Genomic DNA, 25,899 nt, shown 5'->3' with positions numbered 1-25,899 from the left:
AGTTAGCACTTAGCAGAACAGAATTTTGGCAAAACACCTCTGTCAAATTCAAAATCAGAATGCCACTATCAAAACTGTAATTTATCAGAGCACAAGCCTCTAAAAGTATATTATTCTATTACACCCTGGACTTATTATTCTATTATACTTGGACTTTATTTTGCAAGAAAACAGGAAAAAAAAAACTGCGGAAGTGTTATTTAGTAGGCTAAGCTTTTTTCCAATAAATTCTGTTCCCAAAAGAAAATCATAATAGACTCTCACATCTCTAGTTTTATTGATTCATCATTAGTTAGTAGGCATTCACAGCAGCTATGGCAATCTTTGCTTTTTTTGAAATTATCTTTAATAACATTCAAGCATGTATTTGAGAAGTGAGCAATAATTTCCATTCCACATCTTTTGACAACATTAAAAACTGAAGATTTTAACCACAGGCTATGCTTTTGAGGCAGCGCTGCAAATATATTTTCAAGTAACTTAACTCCATAAAACTGGATTCACCCAAATTCTGACCTTCTATGGAATTTTCTTGTTTTTTGAGGAAGCCTTTTTCTGACTACTCACAGCAACAATCATGTTTTAAGGACAATGGGGCTGTTATTGACTCTGGCAATACCAAAGCAGACCACTGTATCCACTATTCCACTTCTGGTTCTGCTTAAATGCTAAAACTATTACAAAAAAATTAAGATCACAAGAGATTATTTCAAGCAGAAACAGTCTAAAATGTAACACAAGCATGCACAAGGCTTACAGTTCCTTATTTTGCACAGTTCATCACAGCCCTATGAAGGCATTTTGCCACGTGCCATCTACAGGACTCAAGTTCTCCCCCCTTGCGACACCAGGAAGAAGTAGATTATGAATACTGCAGAATAATGCAAAACTGTGTTTGGAGAATGGTAATGACTTCCCTGATGCTCTTCTCAGTCCTAACAAAAGAAAGCCAAGCAAAACTGGCAAAGTCATTCAGTATAACAGCATCATGTTTTTTCAAAACCAAACAAAAGCCGAACCAAACAAGCAAAAAAAATATAAAACAAAACAAAAATCCACCCCACCCTGAGGACCTTTGCCAAGTATAGCTGGAAACTAAAGCCTGCAAGTAGAACATTGAGTTATTTCACTTTTCCATACACATTTTCTGATTCTTGTTCTGAGCATCATATATGTTATTTTCATTTGAGAAAAATGTTATTTTAATTTTCATTTATTTTCATTTGTATTCTCTTTCCTTCTGCAAAAGGAAAGAGAATACATTTGCCATAGCCCACAGATTAGCCAAAGAGAAGATCCAGGTTCACAATAGGATTGACTACTGATATGGAATTGCTGAGAACCATGCAGTACAAAAGCTGCATCATCGTAATCACAAGCAGGATGCTAATACAAAAACTAGACAAAAGCTGATAGTTAAAAAGCCAAGAGGGTATGAAAGCACAAAGAAGCAATACTTCACAAAAACACAGCTGGGTCTCTAAAAGTTAAATTATATGCATCTCAGGCACATTTAGCCCTTAAGCAAAACACAATATTTTCATTCAAAGGAGTTAATTCTAGTGTAGCAGGACACAATCAAGTTTCAAACCAGCAGAGGGCTAAACTATCATCAAACAGACAGAATGTGGTTTCTACTATCACTGTTACTTTTAATCTGTGAGAGATTTTAATTCTTTGTATCAAAATATGAAATAAAGTTCATGTTTTTATTTAAATATAGCTACTCTGAATGTAGAGAGTAAAGGCACTGCCTCTGCATTCTTCTGCAGCCTGCAGAACTCTGTTCAGGGAAGATCTTTCAACCAAGTACTGGTTGAATGAAGTCTCACAAAGGCATATTAGCAAATCAGAAGTAGAAACAAGCACACCAACAGTCTCAGGTTCGTCTTGCAAAACCCCATTCATGTGACAAAGCCAGACAAATTGAAAACCTTCCTGTGCAGTATGTAAATCACAAAAAATTAGTCTGAGCAGAGTTTAAGGTGTGCAAGGTTTGCAAACCTTTTTTTGTTATACAACGTGTGGTGGACAGTTGACTACTTTCCCTACACCACTCCAAAGTACCAGTCTCGGTTCCCTTCACCTTGCCCCTCCCACCCAGAGCAACACTTTGCACCGCAAAGCCTTCTGGTTTCCTCTGCTGGCGCTGCATACCTTTTCTCTTTGGCTAGAGTGCCTCCTGGTGCTAAACATTGTGAAGGAAACAAACCAGCTTTGTAAACTGGCTGGTAAAGGAGGGATTCACGTTCAATTTCTGAGAGCAGGCATCGAGTGCAAATTTTGGAAAAAAAAGGTTGAAATCATTCCTATAGCTAATTTGCGCATATAGGCAGGATTTTAAATGCACAATCCAAGCCTTTTCTTTCACTGGAGAAAGGTGCAAAGCATATGTTAAATTAAGTTTGCAATAGAAATGCTGCCTACAAATAAGATTTGCTCTCTAAAGACTTTGTTTGCTCATAGACTATTAGTAAGTCAGTATCTGCATCCTGAGAAGTCATAAAGTACTTATGCTAGGTCATCTCAAGAGGAAAAACTTAAGTTTAGCTGGAAATTCACAAATACTAAAAAGATCCTTGCTCCAGGAAAAAAAGAAATGTGTTGCAGTTACCTCAAGTAGAAGTGTCTGAGAAGCACAGAATTTACTTTTTAGAAACCAGTTCAAGTACCCAAAGTGTGATGTAAAAAAAACAGTGCCTTTACCCCAGTCCTGTTCATACAAGGCTTGGGAAAGGCACTATGATTCACTTATTGGCATGTGTGGATGCACAAAAACAAGATGCTCTGAGAGATTTCAACATAATGCACCTCTAACTACAAAAAGAACTTAACTGGGGAGACCAAATTACAGTTTATACTGTTTTGTACACAACAAAAAATAAGCATACATATCTTTTCATGATTTCATTACACAAAAATGTATTCACATTAAATCAAACACTGGAGCAATTCACTAAAGTCCTGATTTGTGGGAACTCAGTACATCACTCCAGATGTCCAGAGTTACCGAGACAACCCTTGGGGGGCTCGGAGGCCCTGGAATGTTGCCAAAAGTACCTGGTGGCTTGACTTTGATCCTTTTAAAGAAATGACACCTGAAGGTGAGGAGATGAGAGAATTTCATGTCTAAATGGTGAGGGGATGTTATTCACTTGTTAGAAATTAAGTTAGAATGCACTGTACAGGGGGGTTTTATGTGTTGTACAGGGGGGTCTAGAATTCTGTACATGGATCAGGAGTCCGAAGATGGAGGAATTTGGGCGTGCCCCGTCCTTCTTCTTTCTTCTCCTTGGCATCCATGTTCAGGATGATGTTGGTATGTGTGGATTGGTTCATAGAAAGAGTACACTTGCCAACAAGGGCAGAAAGTATTGGGAAGTAAAGGTAAATATCGAATACGTAATTTTCATTATAAAAGAGACAACCGCCTCGTGGGCGGGAGAGAGTGCCTTTGGCTGTCTTGCTGATCAGACCTCGGCTGGACAGACAGAAAATCTCTGTAGATAAGAAATAATAAACTCGACTGAAGACCTAAACCAAGAGTCCAGACTCCTTCTTCGAGAGCGCGGCCTACCCAGAACCACTTTTTCCCGTGCTGGGGCAGAGACAAGCAACAGCCGACCCCGGCACTGATTTACAAAGTAAAATGCCAGAGATGTAACTGTAGACAAGATGATATGGAAAACTATACCACTTTTTAGTCTCCAAGCAGAACTACAAAAGTAAATTTCAAGTGTATTATGCTTATTATTATTTTACTATAACATAAATGAAATTAACATTTCTACTTCACTCCATGGTTTCAGTTCTTCACTAAACCATTATATAGAAAAAGATAACTAGAATTTAACAGTCTAGATGCGGTTCTGTGCCATGTGGTCTATGATGACCCTAGCAGAGCAGGGAGGTTGGACCAGATGATACACTGTGGTCCATTCCAACCTTGCCAATTCTGTGGTTCTATGAAAGTCACCTCATATTAACTATCCTAAAAGCAGAACTTTAAATGTTGACCTCAAATACATGAAATTGCCCAATTCATAAAACCATTACAACTCAAAGGCTGAGGCCTAAAAAGTAATTTTATGCTCTCCTGGTATGCAAGGTGGTTTCTCAAATAATTTAGTTCAACTGTACTGAACCACACCAACACTGTAGATTACAATATTTTTGGAATGCATTAAGTCAAGGATGTAATAAAAAAATCTAATAAAGGTCGCCATACAATTCCGTCTTAAAAGCAGTCTTAACTAATTTTCCAAGGGTTCCAACACACATATATGCATGCTTAAAATACTAGAATAAATAAATGCACTCAAAGATAAAGTTGATATTTATGCACTGTAAAATCAACCAAAGTACTTAAAATTTTTGTTTAAAAAAGAGCACATTTAACACACAAATCTTTCCCTAGAAAAGCATAGTGTACTCAATATTCATTCAAATTAAATTACTTCTCATTACAACAGAAAGATTTCCAGTTGTCTACAGAATCATTTCAGCTTCTGGCCAGACAAACTTGAAGAAATACTGTATTAATTAGCGTGTGTGGATAGCACATTAATAATTCTTAATTGTTTCTCCTGCCTCAAGAAACACTATTGCATACAACTGTGATAATAACTTCATATCTACAGAAGTATTAAATGATTCTTCACCTTCTTTTTTTTAATCACGAAGAGCTTCCTACCAAACAAAATACAACTTTAGTAGGACTGACTGACTTCTAAATTATGAATTTTCAGAACTAAATAGACACATGCAACCTTGAAAGGATAGGAAAGGAAGGCATCTAATGAAAGTGTTTGTTACATTCATAAGACAGATGTTCCAGCTGGATTTCTGCATTACAGCAGAATGATCTATCCAAATTAATCTTTAAAACTGCAAGTTCTAATCTAAATCTATATAGATTTAAAATAAACCACTATGAGCTGCATTGTTTGAACTCTTCATTGCTTTTTAGAGAAAGAAAGTATGTGTAATATTTTATTCAAAGTAACACCTGAGCTTTTGCCTAAACAGTGAGCTTCTTTGCATGCCCATGAGAACAAATTAAATTATTCTAAGAGAATTCTGATGTAGTATGAAAGAATTTCACTGTTTAAAAAACAATAGTTAAACTTCATTTCATGCAAAACTAGAACTCCAAGCACACATAATGTTACCTAATTTCCATAAAAAGCAAACTACATCATATTAACAGTTACATAAATGCTCCTCTGTTAGAAGCCTGAGGCAAAAGGAATCATCACTGCCATTTCACTTAAATCAGAAATGTTTCCATTAAAATAATTGAAAGAAAATGCTTACTATGGTTATAAAACTTTTACTCCTTCACAAACTCTTATACACTCACTGCTATGTTTTCTATGTGAACTCCTGGTAGCATTATAATGACAATTTATAGGTAGTTGCAAGGTTTTTTTCTTAAGGTAGACCAGATGAATACTCCATCAATTTTTTTCCCATACAAACAAGGCCCTTGCCTTTCAGAAGTTTCTTTCCTAAATCCAGTTTTATTGGTAACAGACAAATCAGTCAAAAGCATCCCTAAACTCTGCTGTCCATAAATGCAGTTAGTAATGATACCACAGGTGATGTGTAGAACAACAGAAAAAAGAGCATCTCTTAATATCCATTCCAAAAACAACTGTAGAAAAAGACCACACTGAAGCTTTCTGATGTACAAATGTGAAAGCAAATAATCTAGGTATATTCTTACCAGTTTTTTCAGATTTTTCTTTCTGCTCTTTTAATTCCTCGCCTTTTGTAGTTATTTGCTTGATTCGGGCACGCAGTTGGGCTACCTCCTCCTCCTTCATTTCCAATGTTTCATGCATTTGCCGCTTTGTCTCTGCAATTACCATGCCCTAAGGAAAAGATCCTTGCGATAAAAAGCTAGCAAATAAATAAGACATATACCTGAAACAATTTCAAGCCAGGGCACAATCCTTTCTAGGAATAAACTGTAGTCTCTTATTATGAGACCACATATCATAGGATTTTTCTATGTCAGAACACAGAAAATGCTAGCAAAATGAAGATAAGAATAGGGAATATTTTTAAGAGTATCCAAATTTATCTAGTGGTGAAAAGAACTCCATCAAACACAGGCTATCCTAAAACTTCCTCCTTCTAGTACAGACACTTTCCTTTGAAACATGTATTCTGTAAACAAACCCAAACTAAAAGCATTGTAGAGTCCATGCTTCTCCTTCGAAAATACACCATACAATGTTAATCATGTTGCTTATGACACCACCAGAAGTTACTCCAGGTACCAAGACTGTGATTAAAAAACTTTTAAGGAGTGAAAACCTGACAAATTCCTTATTGTCTATCGAAAGCACAATTCCTTTACTGGTTATTTTAAAATTAATTTAATTGCATTTCGTCTTCATTTGTATTTGGGGTTTCTTTGTTTGTTTTAGAATTGGCATGAAGGATGTATTCGGCATATCCTGCTTCATCCTATATAATGTCATGTTGCAGTATTAAGTATAATTTAACAGACATATCTTATGGTATATATACAATAAAATTATTAAGTAGCTTAAATTACTTGTTTATTAAAACGTAGATGAAACTATCAGACAACTAAAACCAGCTTCTAATACCAAGAGCTAGATATTTTGTGTTTTAAACAATCTTCATCAAAACTTACAGTTTTGTTTACCTTGTCTTGTTCTAGCTGTTCAATCAAATTCTTTGCATCACGTAGCTGTGTAATCAGTTTAGTCTTCTCAGCCATGTGAAGGTCCTAAAAAAAGATCCCAACCACAAGTTGGTTGAAAAACAGCTTAGCTTTGGCTCTGACCCTGCACTATGCATTGGAGGAAGAACACAGAACACAATAAAGGGAAACTGAAGTGGGCAGTTTTAAATTACTTTTACGTCTCCCAGAGGTAGGCTGCCTTTATGGCTTCTGTAATAATTCAGAGATCTGAAGGCTTTGTTAAGAGTTTCCACACATGGAGGTCTGAGTTGGTAAAGTAAAACAAGAAATATGTTTAAGATTTCTGCTCTATTCCCTGCACCTTGGTTTACAAGAGGATCTCAGCAATGCAGTATCAATGATTGTTACTAGCCATGTTCTAGAAAATGTCATTAAAACACTCAAGTCTTTCGGGGCTTTTTCAAACCAGGCTAGTGCTCAGAGATGAAGACAGAGACAGGAATCTGATCTCCATAACTAAAGTTAAGTACAGCTATACTTAGCACATTTTCATATTTCATTACTATTAGCCTCCTTACTGATGCTCCACACTCAGCATTAATGGCCTTAAAAGGAAAATTGAGCAAAGTATTAATTTATTAGCTTTGGGACTGCACTTATGTTCACTATATTGTGATCACCCTGTCCTGCCTTCATCTTCTTTCTCTTAATTTACATAATTAATGCCTCATTCACTATGTCTTAAAGGTTTAGCTCTACTCCACTTTTCTCACTTTACCTTCTGTCTTCTGTGTTAAGACAGTCTTTTTCTCACCCCAATTTCCCACAACTACTTATTTCTAATATCATTCTGATTATTTATACAGTAAGTTTTCATACCCTACTTCACCACTCTAGAATAATTGTTGAGTGTATTCATTCCAGGTGCGTTTTGAACCTTTATCTCCAAAAAAGTACAGAGACAGTTCGTTTCATGGTCTGCCCTATCAATAAATTTCAGAAATACTGAAGTTCTTACTGTATTTTCATGGTTACCCATAAAGCTAAGAGAATTTTCCATACCTTCATTTTTTCCAGCTCCTGAAGCCTCTCTTCCAGCTGTTCTTGAAGTGCCTCTTTCTCGTTGGTTAACTGGGCACAGCACTCCTTATGTGACCGAATAGTCTCCTTACAACGCTGCAGCAAGTTCTCTTGGCGCTTCACCCTCAGATTAAGAGTTTCCAGTGTTTTAACAGAATCTTCATTACGCTCTATAAGACAACATACCAACATTACCATATGCATGACATTTCCAAAATGCAGATCTGCATTCATTATTCACAATGCAGGGGACTCATAGGTCTCTAAAGAAAGTTGTGTGAAGTCTGCAAAACTTCCTAGTTTCTCCTGTAAGTGCCAGAAACATTCTACACATACAGAGAGTAGTAAAGAGTATTTAACACCAACTTAGCTTACAAATCCCCACTTACTTTTTTGGCTTCAAAATGAACCTATTCATCAACCAGGTTTTTTACGTAACTAAAAAGTCATCATGATTTATAAACCTGCCTGCTACTACTAACAGCAGAATATGCTCAATTAGGAAAAAATGTGATGCAAAGAAAATCACAACTCTCAAGTGCCATGGACACAAGATTCTTGCTTTCCCAAAGCTGGGTATGACATTAGTTCTAAAATACCCAGGTTGGCAATATTACTTTCAGCAGGATAAAGGTTATACTCATTGTCTTTCTGAGTAGCACTCATAGAATCATAGAGTGGTTTTGGTTGGAAGGGATCTTAAAGATCACCTAGTTCCAATCCCTGCCATAGGCCGGAACACCTCACAGAAGAAGTTGCTCAGAGCTCCATCCAGCCTGGCCTATAACACTTCAAAGGATGGGGCACCCACAACCTCTCTGGGCAACCTGTTCCAGTGCCTCACCACCCTCACAGTAAAGATTTTTTTCTAATATCTATAATTTAAACCTACTCCCTCTCAGTTTGAATCACTGTGTAACTAGCACATTTGGTAGTATTTTACTGTGTGCTTCTGTTCTGATATTCTGGAGGTTGCAAGAGTATTTGGCATTGTACTGGATTTGCATGTCCAAGCTTCAGTAGTTGAAGGGGAACTACAGGGGGGCTTCTGCAAGAAGCTGCCAGAAAGCTGCCAGAAGCTTTCTTCATGTTCGGCAGAGCCAATACCCAGCAAAACTCCAAAGACAGATGTGCTGCTGGTCAAGGATGGGCAAATTAGAAATGGTGGTAATGCCTCTGTGATAGAAAAATTAAGAAGAAAGAAGAAAAAAGTTATTACACAGTTAAAATTGCAGCCAAAGAAAAGCAGAGTGAGAACATGTGAGGGGAACAACTCTGCAGACATGAAGATCCATGGAGAAGGAAGAGGAGGAGGTGCTTCAGGCAGTGGAGCTAGGATTTCCCCTACTGCCTGTAGTGCAGACCACGGTGAAACAACTGTGCCCCTGCAGCCCATGGAGGACCAAGGGGATGCAGAGATCCCATGGAGGAGTCCATGCCACAGCAGGTGGATACCCAAGAGGAGACTGTGACCCTGTGGGAGGCCCATGGAAGAGAGAAGCCCACTCTGGAGTAGCCTGTCCTTCAAGAACTGCACCCTGTGGAAGAGTGACCCACGCTGCAGCAGTTTGAGGAGGACTGTGGAATGGGCTCACATTACAGCACTTCGCAGGGAGTTGCTGCCCATGAGATGGACTCATGCTGGAGTAGTTCTTGTAGAACTGTCTCCTGTGGGAGGGACCCCATAGTGGAGCAGGAGAAACACTCCTCTCCCTGAGCTGTGGATGAAACCGCAGGTGATGTACTGACCATAAACCCCCATTCCCTGCCCATCTGGAGAAAGAAGTGGAGCTGGGAAGGGGGGGTGCGGAAGGTGTTTTGAAGGTTTTATTTTACTTCTCATTATCCTGCTCTGATTTTATTAGTAACAAATTCGCTTTGTATCTATAATTCGAGCCTGTTTTGGCAATGACAGTATTTAGGCCTCTCCCAGGCCTTATCCCAACTCATGAATACGCCTTTAAATTTTCTCTCCTCTATCCAGCTGTGGAGGAGAGTATTGGTGCATGCCTGGCACACTACAGCCCAGAGGCAGACTCACGCACAGAAAACATCTTGAATCACAATTTTTCATTATTGACTAAGCAGTACAAAAACCATGGCACCAGATAAGAACATCTCTCGCCTGACACTTCCTATCATCCCTGCATATAAAAACCATAGCAGATGCTGAACAAATATAATTTCAAGATGTATGTTTACCTCTGTTCTTAACCCTACCTTTTATGAAGGGTACCAATGAAAGACTCTTTTATTATGTATCAGCATTATAATGTCCCTTGCTCAGTAATCAAATACATATAACACTGAGAATCCCACTAATTTAAACAACCTCCAGAGATGAGGAACACTCAGGTTATTCCATAGCAGGAATATCAAAATTTATCTTTGTTTTTACTTTTTTTTCTGATAAAATAACAACAACAACAAAAAAAAAAAAACAAACCCAAGCTCACAAAGAAAAAGACAGAGATTGGCAACTGATCTGCTCTCTAAACTCCAGGGATATGTCCTCACTTATTGGGGGCAGAATCTCTTAATTGTATTAAGTTGAGATATTAAGAACACCTACCAACAAAGCAATAATTACAATGTTATTATCAATATTGACAAAGGAAAGACATACCAGATCTGAATTCTTATGAAAATTTAGTTTCTTAAAAGGTTTATCCTCTCCTCTAGCTGCCAGATGGTTTTCAAAACAATTGTCTTCTTCTAGAAAATATATCCTTACTATGACATGGTCAGCCCTAAATATTGTTACTCCATCATAAATAACAAAAGGTTTATTCCCCAAAATGTAACGTCTCTTGAAAAAGCCGCAATACATACCATTGCTTCCTGGTTCCACAGTATCTTCTGCACTGACTTCTTCCGTTGGACTTTGAACTTGTGGTTCTGTTTGGACATTTTGATCAGGCAATTCAGTGCCTATCTGACCATTCTGTAATCTCTGTTTCAGCAACGACACCTAAACAAAATGTTCTTTTTATTAAAAAAATCCAAGGATTCAAAGCAGATAATTTTTTAATCTTCAAAACTAGAATGAGTTAAATTAATTTTGATATTAGCAAGTAGAAAAAGGAAAAATCTGTCTGAAATTTTTTACCACTTTTTAAAAGTCAGAATTATGCTTCCAATTAACAAAAGTAAAATGACTATGAGAAGAAAAACAAAGACCAATTAAGCAAAAGACATGAATTTTGCAAAAGCAATCTTAGGTCAGACATCTGCTAATGTTGATGTCTTGATAACACAAGGTATCTAAATATCTAAAAACATCACAAAGGTATCTAAATGCAAATCAGCCAATCCTATTTAACATTAGTGAGATTTTTACAAAGGTATCCTCTACCACAAAGACACACTTAATTTCCAGAAAATCCTAAATATACAAGACACTTTTCACCTTCAGAGCAATTATAATAAAACATGGATATGCATCATAGGAAATATATAGCTATAAAGAAAAGGTAAGAAGAGCAGTTTTAATCAACATCTGCTGGGTAAATTATCTTACCTGAGTTTGCAGGACATTAATAAGTTGATCCTTTTCTTCTAAGGAAGCATCAAATTCCTCTTGGAGATGTTTCTTAGCTTGTTGATCCATCTGTAGTTCCTGATAATACAAACACATCTCAAATGAATGTGAACTCGATGAATGTGAACTCAAAAGACTTATGAAATAGCATCTATAATATCTCTTTCATAGTTGTGATCCCAAAATACAACCATAAAGTGTGTATTTTTTTTTACTATACAATATTCCACACAATATAGCAAGAACATCCAATTATAATACCAGGATTAAAACAGCAAGAATCTAGATCTGATGGAAAATTATCAAGGATTCTTTTCCCTAAATATAAGTTTGTATGGGGTTCATTTCAAGCCTGCTCCTGAAAAACCATCTTCCATGCACACATGTCTCCTGGAAGCTGAAGACTGCATTTTGGACGATTCTTCATTTTGCCACCACATTAAGCCAACATAAAGAGAATAAATGCAAAATTCATTATGTTCATTCAACATGCCACCATTCTAAAATGACAAATGCCATGTGTAAGAGAAGGAAGTTGTCTTTTTATTCCACAAACATGTCTCAAATGAGAAAGGCAGAGAATGCCACATAATTTAAGTATGTGGCTTTACTTGATACTTACATGCATTTGTTTGGCTGAACACTCTTAGAAGCTTGTAGATATTGCCTAAATTCTTTAGTAATACCTACACAGTCTTATAATATATTTCCTGAAGGAGGTTTTTTTTCAATTACTTCCTCTGCTTTTAGGGTTTAAACATTTAAATTTCTTTAAATAATTATCATTCTTATAGAAAATACATGTACCTAAATTAATTCACATCGAATTGCTTATTCAGAGAACCAGAACCACAAATACATCATGCATGCACTGCAAATATTTTCAGAAACTTTTAAATCTTTTTTATTTATATATTTATTTCATCTATAGATATCTTCCCCATGATTTACTCCAGGAAAAGAATGCTTCTATGACTATTATTCTGCAAAGAACACTTGTATAACAGCAATCATCACCCATAAACATGAGTTCCATTAGCCGGGCAAAGACAGAGGATGACAGAAAGAGAAAGAAAGGATGAAAAAGCAAATGAGACAAAACAGAGCACTGGATGCTTCCTGCGCTGCTTTCCTTCAACTCTAAATCTTGTTTTTATGCTGTGTTGCTGTCTATCCCTTACCTCCAACAGTGAATGCCCTGCCACAGATGAGGCTGACACCGGCTTTGAAAACCACAGCTGTATGAGCTGAGCCTGCTCTGCCATGCACAGGCACGATGGTGAGGGAAAGCATCACTGAAAAAAACATTACTCTCTTTCCAATTGTATCCACTTCTCAACACTGCATTGCCTCATATTCTCAGCAATTGCTGATCACACTTCTGCCCTGTGCTTCTGAGCTTTAGAAGCAATTTCTTTCAAACGAAGCAAAGCAGGCCAGTGTGAGAACAAGTGTCAAAGCGATTTACTGAAATCAACACAGAAATGGTCCTCTTTGCATCTCAGAGTCCCTTCTGATCCTTTTCTGTGAAGGAGAACACTGAAGATTGCTTTAAGACTGGTTTTGAGGAATTATTCCTAACAGGAGTAAATCAAGTTAAGGAAAACCACATTTATTTCCAGGGACTGTGTCACACTGTTATCTTAGCCTCAAAGGAAGATTTGTTTCCTCATACATGGCCCTCTTAGAAGAAACTTGCCTGATTCAACATATTTATGGGAAAAATGGATTGTATGATGAAGAAAAAATTATTATAATTAATTTCTGATAACAAATTACTACATCAATGAATGAACTACTTTGGACCATGTTAGCTTCCACAATGGAAACTTACCATTTTATTTGTAATTTTTCCTTCGTTGTCTGTTTTACCTAATGCTGCAAGACCTGGGCTTCCAAAAGATCAGAAAAATACTTTTTGAAGTGTATCAATTAATGAAAAAGAATTTCAGTGTTAGATTTGAAGGAATCTTTAAATTTACAAGATTGGTAAGAATGAAATTAAATTTTACACAATATATGCATATACAAATACATGTGTAACTTATCTATATATGTGAATCACAAAGACTATGACAGAAGTAAAAAAAAAAAAAAAAAAAGCACATGGTCCAATTCTATCATATGCTAAAGATTTCACTCTGTTCCACATTTGCCTTCCTGATTTCAACAAATAGCAATAAACTGGAAAACCAATCCTACAAGAGCATGCAGATATGGACCTAACACAGAAAAAGCTTTTTATCTGAGCTTGTAGTGATCTGGAAAAGATACAACCTTGGCAAGCCAATTCAGACATTAAAGCAATGGTTTTTTTCCCTCATATGCACTGACAGCTTAGCTTAGGACATTGTGACAGTCTGGACACAGGCTACAGCTCAGACAAACACAGTACTCCCAGCACTGACCCACTGTTCTCAGCTGCTGGGGCAGAAACAGCACAGATGTGATCCAAAATGCTACCCCACCAGCACACATAACCCACAGCATGCTCACTCTTCGAATCATTGAAGAGTCCCCAGCAATTTGCCACTGACCTCCCTTGAAATGAATGGCTGCCTGACTAGTCACAGGGATAGGTCCTTATGGATGAGCTTGAGCCTTGAGTACACATATGGCCAGAGGCTCACAGTCACCATCCCTCATTATGAAGTGGACAGGCCTTGGTCCCTGTCTGTGGGTAAAACACCCAGCTGCCTGGAGTCTAACTTCAGGCAAAGGTGGGACTTCACCACAGTCTAATGGCTCCTGCAACCTCCATGCCAGTGCTGCTGCTCAGCATTGCACATGGCAGAAGCAGGTGTGCAGTCATAAGACAAAGCCTGTGACTTTGGACTAAATGGTTCCCAGCTCTCCAGCAATGCAAGAACACAGACAGAGGCTCTTGCACACCTTGCACATCTCCAAATCTGGTGTTTCTAGCTCCTGAGGCAATAAAATGGCTTCAGCTTCACATTGTGCTTCATCAGGGTTTGACAATATGGCGTTTTTGATTTTGCCCTTTTAATCTGTTCTGCCCTGTCATCTATATGTGTTTTTTAAGTCAACTGTGTTTACTATTAATACCAAATACACTAGAGCTTCTTCTTTTAATTTCACTATAACCTAAGGAGGCAAATTATAACAAGAACTATTTGATTTTATGATTGAAAGTAAACTATACTAAAATCCATAAAATAATGTAAGTATTACAACTGAAATAAAGAAGAATTTTTTTAAATTATCCTATTTTTTTTTGATAGTCACTGAAATCCTTACAAAAATGTGCCTGTGTTTGCCTGAATTAGTATATGTCATTAATAGAAGAGCAACAAATTGCACAGGGTCATCTATGCCTGGGTCCAACAATACTGCAAGAACCACACACACTTCTACCTATTTCACAATGAACAAGAAAAGTAGTTCAATTCATGATGCACTACTTTGTCTTAAGAGTATAGCAATAACTTGCTGAATGGGAAGCAAGCCAGTCAAGTAACCCCATATAAACAACAAAAACTCTGTAAAATACCCTGCTCTGTAATGGAAAATAATTTGTGAACAAAAAAGTCAAAAGCTAAGCAGAAAAAGATCCTTTGTAGGTGTGATATAACGTAAACATGCAATCAGTAAAGGAATTTACCTCTCTCAGTTCTCCAATTCTGCGAAGTGCTTTATCCTGGCTTTGACTCAGAATGCTCTTAAGAAGAAAGGAAGAATAAAGATCAGGTGTATTAAATGTAATTTTAAAATGGATAAATAAATTTTAAAAATTCATGTAATTATTTGATTCTCTTTCAAGTCACACTTGATACGCAAGTATTGTCATAAACTACCAACTGTGGGTTGGCAATCTATCAATCTATCACCTGAAGTCAGCTGATGCAACAAAAAAGGCTGGAGTACACTGCTTCACACTTATTTGGACAAATTAATTTTACCTTGGCTTCCTTAGAAATCCCAGCTAAGAAACCATCATCTGTTACATACAACACACTGAAAATTAAATCTGTATTGTCACTACACATTTTAAGATTGAAAAAAGCATGCAGGTAAGAGAGCATGAAAAGTAATGCTTACCTGTAGCTTCTTCTTTTCCCGATGGATAACTTGATAAGCAGACACTAGCTAAAATAAACAAATCGGATATAAAGATGACAATACGTCTGCATATAGCCATCAAAATAATCTCCTTAGTTGTATCAACACCTGCATTTTCAAACTCTTTGCTCCACTTCAGAACTTTCTTTTGATATAAATATACTTAAATTTTCTTGAAGTTTTCTTTATGTATCTATAAAATATCTCAAATGTGTTAAAAAATACAAGCCTACATCACAAAACAACGTTGTTACTCAGCATTCATACACACTTTTCCCTTCCCTGAGACAACACACCACATACCATCCTTCAACATAGGGGGGTCAAACCCAACAGTATCAGAAAGTTACATCTCAGACAGCTACCCCACAGGGGTGACCACCTGTAGAGTACATGTCCTAGGGAGATTAAAAAAAAATAATTTTACAAAAAGTGTGTACTAAAAAATACATTTCTAAATTTAACAAAAAAAGGTGCAATGCTCTCATCCCATATGCTTTGCATATATCCAGCAAAGACAGATTGAAAGTAGACAATATTTCTTTTCTCACTGTAAGCTGACAAATGGAGTAACTTAAATATTTGATTACAACTGCCAAGTAGCATTATGTTAAAGTAGCATAATGGCATTTGCAGTTAGAACACTGTGTTTTCAAATTGAAGAAAAATTTAAGAAAAATGAATCTAGAACACTGAAACCAGAAAGTCAAAATATATCTTCAAATTCTAACTTAAAATGAACTAAACATTTTCAGAATTCAAAATTCATTTTAATTTTAAAGTGATATTTATTTTGCCCTCATAAGAAAAGCAAAACTGCTATGGGTGGTTTCCTTTACCATATTTTTGAGATGCTAAGTGTGCATCCTACTTTAAGAGGGAAAAAATATTTCTGCCTTAATTACTCATTATATATTGCAACAAGTTTCTTCCAAGCCCCAGCAAAACAATTATTTTCAACTGAACTGAAGAAATGCACAAAACCAGGAAAAAACCTCAAGCCTTTTTGACACAGAAAGTTGGGATTTGGTGGACAGATTACACTAATAAAAAAAATCCCAAATGACCAAAAAAGCACTAAAACAAACCCACAAACTAAAAAATTTTCATTTTAGCAACTACTATTTACATAAACTTAAAAAAATACTTATTACTCTAGCTGGAAGTGAAGGAAAAATTACTGTGAGAACTGCTCTTTCAGGCATATGCTGAATACTGCAGTCACTGCATACATATTTTAGATTCCAGGAATTTTGACAAAAGTCTGCACAGGAATTTTTGTATTTGAGGGCAGCAAACATTAAAAGAACTGTAAAAAACAGCACAAACATCCAGTTTTAAATACAACACACACTTAACAAAACAATTTAAAAACCCAAACAAAACCCAAAATTAATTAAAAAACCCAATACCAAAACACCACCTTCCATTTGACAGCTTTACCTTCCCCAGTAATTTGGAAAATGAGCAGTGAAACTACTTATATACTTGGTTTTCACTAAAATATACAAAAAAAATTAAGATGTTTGAATCAATTCCTCACAGGGAATATCTAGAAATTATGAAGAACAGAACTTGTTTCTTGAAAACAAAATGCTTGCCTATTGCACATGGCTAGAATATACACTGTGCATTTCAAGAACAAGTTGGAAAAAAAAAATTTGCTGTCATGGGAGTACAAATCATGCTCATCTCTGTAGTGAACTTCACCCCCTGCTAGATGGTCTCAGTTGAAATCTTAACAGGCCTGCTCTGTGTGAGTAACCATTAATTAACCTCTATTTCTGGCATCAGGAAATTATTTACAAACAAGAAAAGAAAAAGATTTCAATGTTTTATTTCCAGAAAAACATTTAACCTTTTTAGGTCAAAAATAACTAGATTTAGAATAATTTAATTCCATGTTAGCTGTAAGTTGAAACATTTGCTCCAAATAGGAAAACAAAAAGATTGTCCACTGCTGCAGTATCTGTTAGCCTAATCTCTTTCCCCTTTCTGCAGAGCTAAACCACAGGTAGTCACATTGCCTACCTCTGAGTATTTTCCCCTATAGTTGCCTAAACTGCGCTCCATTCTATGCAGACGCTGCAGCAACTGCTCTTTGCTGAAGGTGTCCATATTTCCCAGAGGCTCTTCAGTTTCACTTTCAATGTCAGAAGGTGAATCAAAGGTGGGACTAAGGGCTTCCAAGTCTAGTCGATTCAGTGAGTCTCTTGAAGAACTCCGGACTAGGGACTCTTTAGAAGAGGAGCGAAATAGGGTCTCTTTTACTGGGCTTCGAAACAAAGACTCCATGGAGGGAACTCGAAGCTGAAGCCTCTGGGCAAAAGACTGACTGTCACTTTGCTGCAAAAATTGAAAGAAAGTAATTATTTCTGCACTGCTTTTAGGCAGACAGACACACTAAAGTCCACAAAAGATACATGACCTGTGCAAAGAAACTACTGTTGTCTAAGACATGCATGACACCAAATAGCTGCTAGTCCCTTAGAAGAATCACCTACTTGTGCAGAAAAATCAAGCATGCAACTACCAGATGTGCACAATTTCAGATAGCAACTAAGTCTAATAAACTACAGCTCTGATTTAAACTTTTAGGAGAATACATTTCTGTGTAATCCCTCTAAAAAGTGAGGAATGTGTAACTAATATAAATGGTTATTTATTGTCTCAAACTTGAAAAATATAACTGACTCACATCTTAATGTGTTACACAGAAGACTGCATTTATCTCAAACACACAGATACTTTCCTATGACAAAGAGAACAAATTAATGGTAGAAATCCTTCTATGATAGTTAGTTCTAGCAAGCTGTCTTGAACAGTCCTTTTCTTATTTTAAATGACTTTACGATTTTTACATAAAACAAAATTATTGCTATAGTACATACTTCATTCTATACCAAAAGATTCTGTGCTGTGGTACAACCTTTACTGCTGGTGCTACAGAAGTGATGTGAAAGCATTACTGCATGATGTTCCCTCTACAATCAAATGTTGGGAGGCATATGCCAGAAGCCACTGCTAATCCACTTCAGTAAGCTGTTTCCCTAAGACATATTAAAAAATTACCTACATCTTTATTACTAATGACATAATTTTCAACCTATAATTTCTTTTCCTTCAGCTTTCCAAACATGCAATAAGCCCTCTACTTTTGAAAGTGAGTTTAATGCTGTACAACAAGATGCATCTCAACGTTGGCAGTCTGCTGACCAGTCCTTACAAAAAGAAAAGCTCCACACATCAGTGACAATACCAGCAAATGTGATTACACACAAACAAAATATCTGAGCATCCTGACAGGCACTACTTATCCCTACTTCAGCATGAAGAGAAATAGTGGACACTTAAACCAATGTAACACAAAGACAACACAGAAGTGAAGGAGGAAACAAACCCCTCATGCCCTCCACATACCTGTGGAGAAACAGGTTCACTTCCATTGTTTTCTGTGGATCCAGGAAGTGATTGTTTATTCAAGTTCTACAGGAAGTAAAAACAACTGTTAGAAGAAACAGAGTACAAGGACTGTAATTCAGTGATTCCTAGAAACAGCATTTGTGCTTTTTTCTTTGCCTCTGTTTTTAGTACCTTCTTTAGAAAGCTTATTAAGATGTCTTCATGCAAACAAGCTAGCTTGTTAAATTCAAAACAGATTGCTGCAATATGCAGAACTACAAAGCAGCTATGTGCACATGGATTAGTATGAGACATCTGCAAATATGGGCATCTCCAATTAAGTAAGTCATAATGATTATTTATATAACATTTATGGACAAATCAAAGACACACCAAAAAGACAAAATTATAGCAGGAAAAGTCTAATTGATTACTAGTATTTATAGCCAATATGAGTAAGAGTTGGCTGTAACACCATCTTTCTCTGTTTCAGTGCATTGGGGGGGCAGAAACTACCTGGAAAAGAAGTGCAGGTAATAAACTGTTTATAACTCCAACAAGCATGGAAAGAAAATTAGACTTTCGAAAAATATATCTTTAACAAAACTTTTGCATTCCCACAGAATGGAAAACAAAACACACGCACACATATAAAAAACTTCATCCAAAACAACAAAACCAATACAACAAAAAACAATAGTCTGGAGTTGGTTGGTTTGGGTTTTAGGGGTTTTTTTATTAGTTTGGGTTTGGTTTTTTTTACAGAGTTTAGACATTTCTGTTCCTAGCCTGTCTATCCTCCCTTTCTTGTGTCCTGTGTTCAGGTGTTTGCTAACCCATTCCTAATTTTCAGGAAGGATGACCCTGGAAACTACAGGTCTCTTAGTCTCACTTCATTGACTGGTAAAATTATGGAGATGATTTTTCTGGGAGTTATTGAAAAACAGCTTCAAGACAGAGAAATCCTTGGTCACAACCAGTAATGGGTTCACAAGGGGACACTCCTGCTTGCCAAATCTGATTTCCTTTTATTACAAGGTTACCCACTGAGATGAGCAAGGGAAGCCACTTGTAATCTTTTTGGATTTCAGTAAAGCCTTTGATACTATCTCTCACAGCACCCTCTTGGACAAAATATTCAGCATACAGCTGGATAAACACATCATGTAGTGTGTGAGCTGCTGGTTCATGTGCTGGGCTTAAAGCTTTACAGTGACATCAGACTGGTGAGATGTCATTAGTGGGGTTCCACAGGGCTCCATCCTCAGCTCTGTGCTCTTCAACATCTTCATAAATTACTTGAATGTGGAACTTGAAGGTACACTAAGTTTGATAATGATATTAAATTGGGAGGAGCTGTTGACTGCCTGGAAAGCAGAGAGGCCCTGGAAGAGGGGGCCTCAGCAAACTAGAGGGCTGAGTAATCAGCAACCATATGAAATTCAACAAAGATAAATGCCAAATTCTGCACCTGGGATGGGGCAACCCTGGCTGTATGGACAGACTGGGGAACAAGACACTGGAGAGCAGCACCATGGAAAGGGACCTGAGGGTCCTGGTCAATGGAAAGTTGGATATGAGTTAGCATTGCCCTGGCAGCCAGGAGAGCCAAGCGTGTCCTGGGTACATCAGGCACAGCATCACAAGCTAGGCAAGGGAGTGGATTGTCCCTCTCTGCTCTGCACTGCTGCAGCCTCCCCTCGAGTCCTGCGTGCAGTTTTGGGTGCCACAATATAAGAAAGATACAAAGCTATTAGAAAGTATCCAAAGAAGGGCTACAAAGATGATGAAGGGCCTTGGGGGGAAGCTGTACAAGGAGCTGAGGTCACTTGACTTGCTCATCATGGAGGAGACAGAGGGGACACCTCATAGCAGTTTACAATTTCTTCATGAGGGGATGTGGAGGGGCAGGAGCTGTGGTGACCAGTAACAGGACTCAAGGGAATGGCATGAAGCTCTGTTAGGGAAGATTATGTTGGATATTAGAATAAGGTTCTTTACCCGTAGGGTGGTTGGGCACTGGAACAGGCAAACCTGTCTCAGTTCAAGAAGTGATTGGACAACACTCTTAGGAATATGGTGTGATTCTTCGGGCTGTACTGTGCAGGTACAGAAGTAGGACTTGGTCAATCTTGTGGGTCCCTTCCAACTCAAGACATTCTATGATTCTAACTTACACAAATCCAGATGTTATTTTGCTGTATAAACCCAGTCCAACTGAATTACCAGAATATGCTAGAAACCATCTTGGACATGGATTTTTTCAACAGAAGTAAAACACTGAGGCATATCAAACAAAATATGGGTAAATTCGCCTCAGAGCAGCATAACTCTTAACTTTTAATTAAGCTGTATCTTGACAGTTACATACAAGCTGCAAAATCTAAGGCATACATAGAACTGAAATCTCAATCACAATGATCCTTGTATACATATCTCTCCTACATGATCACACTCACAGCTTCTACTCTGGATATGTCAATAAGCACACCTGAACATTAATGTAGCAGAGGAATGATAAAAGAGCTTCAAAAAGGTCTGATATGGACCAAATTTGAGATAGTACAGAAATAACACACAACAAAGAGAAATCCAGATAGTTAAGGAAACCAGAGAATTGAGCAGTTACCCATAAGCAGACAAAACAAAAGAGGTCTGGACTTGGAAACTGTGCTTCACCTAGATTGAACAAAATCTGAATTCTGCTTCAGAACACTATCCTGTGGCAGTTTTCACAGGTTTTAAACTGAAGCACTTCTACACTGTATACTTGGCTCCATTACCTGTTCTTGGTTTTACTCCTAAAAGAAAAAGTTAATAATAAAATAATTCAAATAAAAATTATCTTCTGCTTTATAATTTACAAAGCATCTGCTGTGCTACTATAGGACTGACAACAGAGGAAGACAAACACTTTACCAAGACACCACAAAAAGAGTGATTGGGCATTGGAATGGGCTCCCCAGGGAGGTGGTGGTGTTACCACCTCTGGAGATACTTAAGGAAAGATTCAATGTGGCACTTAGTGGCATGTCTAGTTGGCAAGGTGGTGTTAGGTCATTGGTTGGACGCAATGATCTCAGAGGTCTTTTCCAACCTACTTAATTCTGTGATTCTGTGACTTACAAACTAAATACACTTCTTTCAAAAATCAGGTATTCTGATACACATAAAAAAGAGTTAAAGGAAAGTCTGGGGTGTTTGTGCATGTAATTAATAAGTATAATTTAATATTTAACATCTATTTTAAAACACAAGATTAAGTAATTTATTAAATTTAATAAGGGTTTTATGAATATAAAACCCATGGATGCTGTTTCTTTCTGTGAAGATGCTTCGAAAAGCTACCATTTAAGGACCTATAAGGATCCTTAAAAATGCAATTTCAAAGCTAAACTAGTGCTGACACTTTTAAAAGTTTCCTAGTCATTATGCAGGCATCTTTGTACACAATCTATGGGAACAAAAGAATAACCCATATTTGGGGTTACACTTTCTATTGGCATAAATAATAAAAGGGATACACTAGTAATCTTTCATATAAAATAAGGACCACCAAAGGTATCTCGCTACTGAAAGCCTACATCACTGTGCTCTAGGGCAAAGGACTGTATTTGGGTATCTACACACTGAATGGCAAGCATGAATGGAAGTTGCTATATATAAGTATAGATCCAAGAGGCTTTGAAAAGCTTAAAAGCCCAGGCCTTTCATAAGGCTGAAGAGAGCTTTCAGCAAAATTAGACTCACAGAGCACAAGCAGCCATTCTGAAAGTATTAGAACCAGCAGTTACATCAGGGTTTCTGGAGACCAATAAAAATTTTTCCTCCACAAATTCACAGAACATAACATCCATATCTGTCTCCAAAGACAGCTATACTTACAATATCTAAAAAAAATGTTGCTTTTTATTATGAAGATGTATAAATTAAGAGTTGGGTTTCAACTGGAGCACAGTAGAGTGTTCCAGTAACCTTTGTGTCACCTTACTTCCTTATTTCTCAAATGCAAAAGCATACTTTTTCTTAAAGGTATAAACAGATTACCAAGCCTGAGAAGTGAAAGCTTAAATGCTTTTATTTAGAAACATTTTACTGCTTTTAACAGTAATACTTTCTCAAGTATTCCAAAACTGAGTAATTATGAAGGGAGAAAGGAAGTAGAGCTTAATGTTTTCTTCCCTCATTTTCCTTTTATGTTTTCTTTAAAAAAAAATCCACTGTGTCCAAGAATATTTTAAACTGCTTTTTCATGCACAAAACCTTTGCAGCTTAGCTAGTGAAGAGTTTATACTAACTTCATCTATGCCCAAAAAATCCACAGTTACAGTCACTTTTCTATGCTGTTCACTCTCAGATCACATCTACAGCTAAAATACTGTTTTGTTTTAGCAGAATTAATATGCATTTGTGGATGTTGGTGAAACTTTCCTCTCCTGCATTTTTACTGTACCTAGCTTTTATAAACATATATAATGTGTGTGTTTCTTTAATATATTTTTTTAATCAGTCATCCTATTCTCTATAAACTTTTCCATCATTTTCTCCCGCTTCCAGTTCTTATTCTGAGTACTGCTCTAGAATTTTCAAGAAGTTCAGAGAACAAAATGAGTTTTACAGGTAACATACTAATACACACTGGTAACACATTAACAATAACTGTTTCATTACTGCAGTCTTGCATATAAATATGTGATCCAGCAAATATACCACTGAAGTACATACTAAAAGATCATATAAAGACAACATTGGAGTACTCACACAAACAGTTATGTGAAATGATTTTTTTTTGGCGGTAATTCTGTTGTATAGTGAAAACTAACAAAGTTTACTTAAGTTTGCAGTGACTCTTTAAATAATTATTGCTGGACCTGGAATATGGTCAGAATACACTTTCCCGGGACCACCATTTTAACCACTGTTTCTGTCCAATCTTGTTTAGCTTGAGAGAGACAAGTCCAAGAAGTGTGTTGCACTATCTCCTGGTTATTAAATTTTGATCCTGTTATAGCTTTCAGTGACTGGTCGATTTAAAGCATGAGCAGGAAAAGAGTACTTACAAAGTAATCGTGAAGTATAACAAGGAGATGGGATTCTAAAAATTGCTGTGTTCTAAATCACTTATGGACTTGGGAATGCCGTGCCTCTAAAGCATGTGAAAAATGACATTCCTGTCCTGTGCCAGTAAGAACACAGCTTCTATGTGCCTATATCAGAAAGCAGAAGTCTGACTTCCTCCCTATGCCTGCTTCCTTTTCTTCATTTCTTGCCTCCTCTCACTGAGCTCCTCCACTTATACATAGTGAAGATAACATTTCCAGGCAAAGAAACATATATTTAAAGTAAAACCTAACTACTAAAAAAAGACTATTCATCCTCACAATAATAACTGCCAGGTTATCAACTAGATGTAGATTAATTTATGTGTCCATGTGAAATAATTATTTCCTGCTACCATTAGAAGTAAATTACATGCTCCATTTCACCATATACAGCAAATAGCATGTAAGTTTTACACATAACCAATCCCAATGTTAATTCTATCCATTTATCTTGAAATACATACAGACATACATAAATATGAAGAGGAAATTTCTATGCAACACACATACATACTTGAGCAACAGTTATTTAAATTTGTGTATTGTTGCATGTATAAGAAAAAATATGTTAATTTTTTTTTACATTACAATAAATTCACATCATACTAGCATACCAGCCAGGAGCTATCAGCTACTACCTCTGTGAAATTTAGTGCAGAGTTAGCAACAAGACAGTCAAGACAGAGGTCTTTGTGAGAACAAGCCACAAGCAAGTCAGTTTGCCTTCTAGTACATTACTCTCCTCCACCTGCTAAAGGCATCACTAAGAGGGGTGGGGAGGACTCACCACACCGTCACTCTGTGGCTTAGGCTGTTTGGTGGGATCCAAAGCAAAGATAGTATACTCAGAGAGAAAAGCAGGTTCTGCTATCATCCCGGCTAATAGCTGTTATTCAATGCAAAAAGGAGGAAAATGAAAATAAATCAAGCAATAAGGAACACTACAAAATTTTACTCAATTTTTCCATGCTATTAAAAACATAACAAAACAATACAGCAGTTTATGAGGCAAATATCAATAAAGGGAGAATGTAACCAGAAAATATGCAATAGATCATTTCAGAACAGCCAAAATACAGTTTTGATCAAAACTTCTTTAGAACAAAAGAAGCATACTATTTAAAAGATCCTAGTTTAGCCAAAGATAAAAACTATGTTTCAGGCATTGCTACTATAATTTTTTTTAAACTTCTGTGGATGAGTTGTCTTTATATATCACTGGGCCCTATTTTCTCTCAGTTATTCATTAACAAATAAAAATTCTATCAGTATATAATCTAAAATGCTTACTTTTGACTATTTATCATCTGATGCTTTTATACACTAGAATGCTGTCTACATTTTTTAAAATTCCTTACCATTTTTTTAAACTACTAGCAGACTATTTTGTAAAAACACCATAAGTTGAATTTAACCATTTTATCAAGTCAGTATCTAAGAAGAGATATAAATTCCTAGAGATGAAAACATGAACCCAAGAGACTGGAATTTTGAATTCAATTTGGATATATACATGTAATGTAATGCATTTAGGATGCTGTAACTGAGAGACAAAAATATTCCTCTCATGATTATACTCACATACTTAAGTACAAGGTTCAACTTCCTTACAGCTTGAGATTTCAGCATTGTACTGACTGCTGACTGAACCAAACTAAATAAAACAAAATCATTCTGAAATAATGAGACAAACCCCTCTATCAAATTACAAAACAGTACTTTTATACTGTTATTATATTATTATAATAATATATATTATTTATACTAATATAAGTTAGGAGTTTAAATTACATTTTTGGTGATGATCACATTTATTCCAGTGCTGTAGCAGATTAATTACATAAATTCAGATTGAGAGAGAGAAATATTTTCACAGGTAAGATCTGAAAGGCTACATGACTTTGAATTGATGTTCGCCAAACCCTTCATGACTTCGAATTTATGTTTGCCAAACCCTTTCAGAAAATGTAAGACATGGTAAATATTCTGTGAGAGCCATATACAACAAATAG

At 36.6% G+C, this 25,899-nt stretch overlaps 1 protein-coding gene across 30 annotated transcripts in view; it reads right to left on the bottom strand.

Moving 5' to 3' along the window:
• The window catches only part of GOLGA4 (golgin A4), a 77,524-nt gene that overhangs the window by 34,579 nt on the left and 17,046 nt on the right, over positions 1-25,899 (bottom strand). For 23 of the 30 annotated variants that reach the window (XR_010362683.1, XR_010362684.1, XR_010362687.1 and 20 more), the window contains exons 3-12: positions 24,675-24,773; positions 18,804-18,869; positions 17,415-17,729; positions 15,363-15,410; positions 14,926-14,982; positions 11,283-11,381; positions 10,595-10,733; positions 7,745-7,932; positions 6,671-6,766; positions 5,729-5,876 (exon numbers count right to left, since the gene is read on the bottom strand). Coding sequence is in view for 19 of the 30 variants with exons in the window: in XM_064420903.1 (XP_064276973.1) it covers positions 5,729-5,876; positions 6,671-6,766; positions 7,745-7,932; positions 10,595-10,733; positions 11,283-11,381; positions 14,926-14,982; positions 15,363-15,410; positions 17,415-17,729; positions 18,804-18,869; positions 24,675-24,773 (1,255 nt within the window). In the remaining 11 variants the exon portion in view is untranslated. Of the gene's footprint in view, positions 1-5,728; positions 5,877-6,670; positions 6,767-7,744; positions 7,933-10,594; positions 10,734-11,282; positions 11,382-13,137; positions 13,173-14,925; positions 14,983-15,362; positions 15,411-17,414; positions 17,730-18,803; positions 18,870-24,674; positions 24,774-25,899 lie in introns of those variants that run through there. The other 7 variants (XM_064420894.1, XM_064420934.1, XM_064420925.1 and 4 more) reach the window with 3 other exon arrangements.

The sequence above is a fragment of the Passer domesticus genome, chromosome 1 (assembly GCF_036417665.1).
Source record: "Passer domesticus isolate bPasDom1 chromosome 1, bPasDom1.hap1, whole genome shotgun sequence".
NCBI classification, from domain to species: domain Eukaryota; kingdom Metazoa; phylum Chordata; class Aves; order Passeriformes; family Passeridae; genus Passer; species Passer domesticus.
Note: the sequence above shows the minus strand (reverse complement) of the source record. Positions and strands in the feature narration are given on the sequence as shown.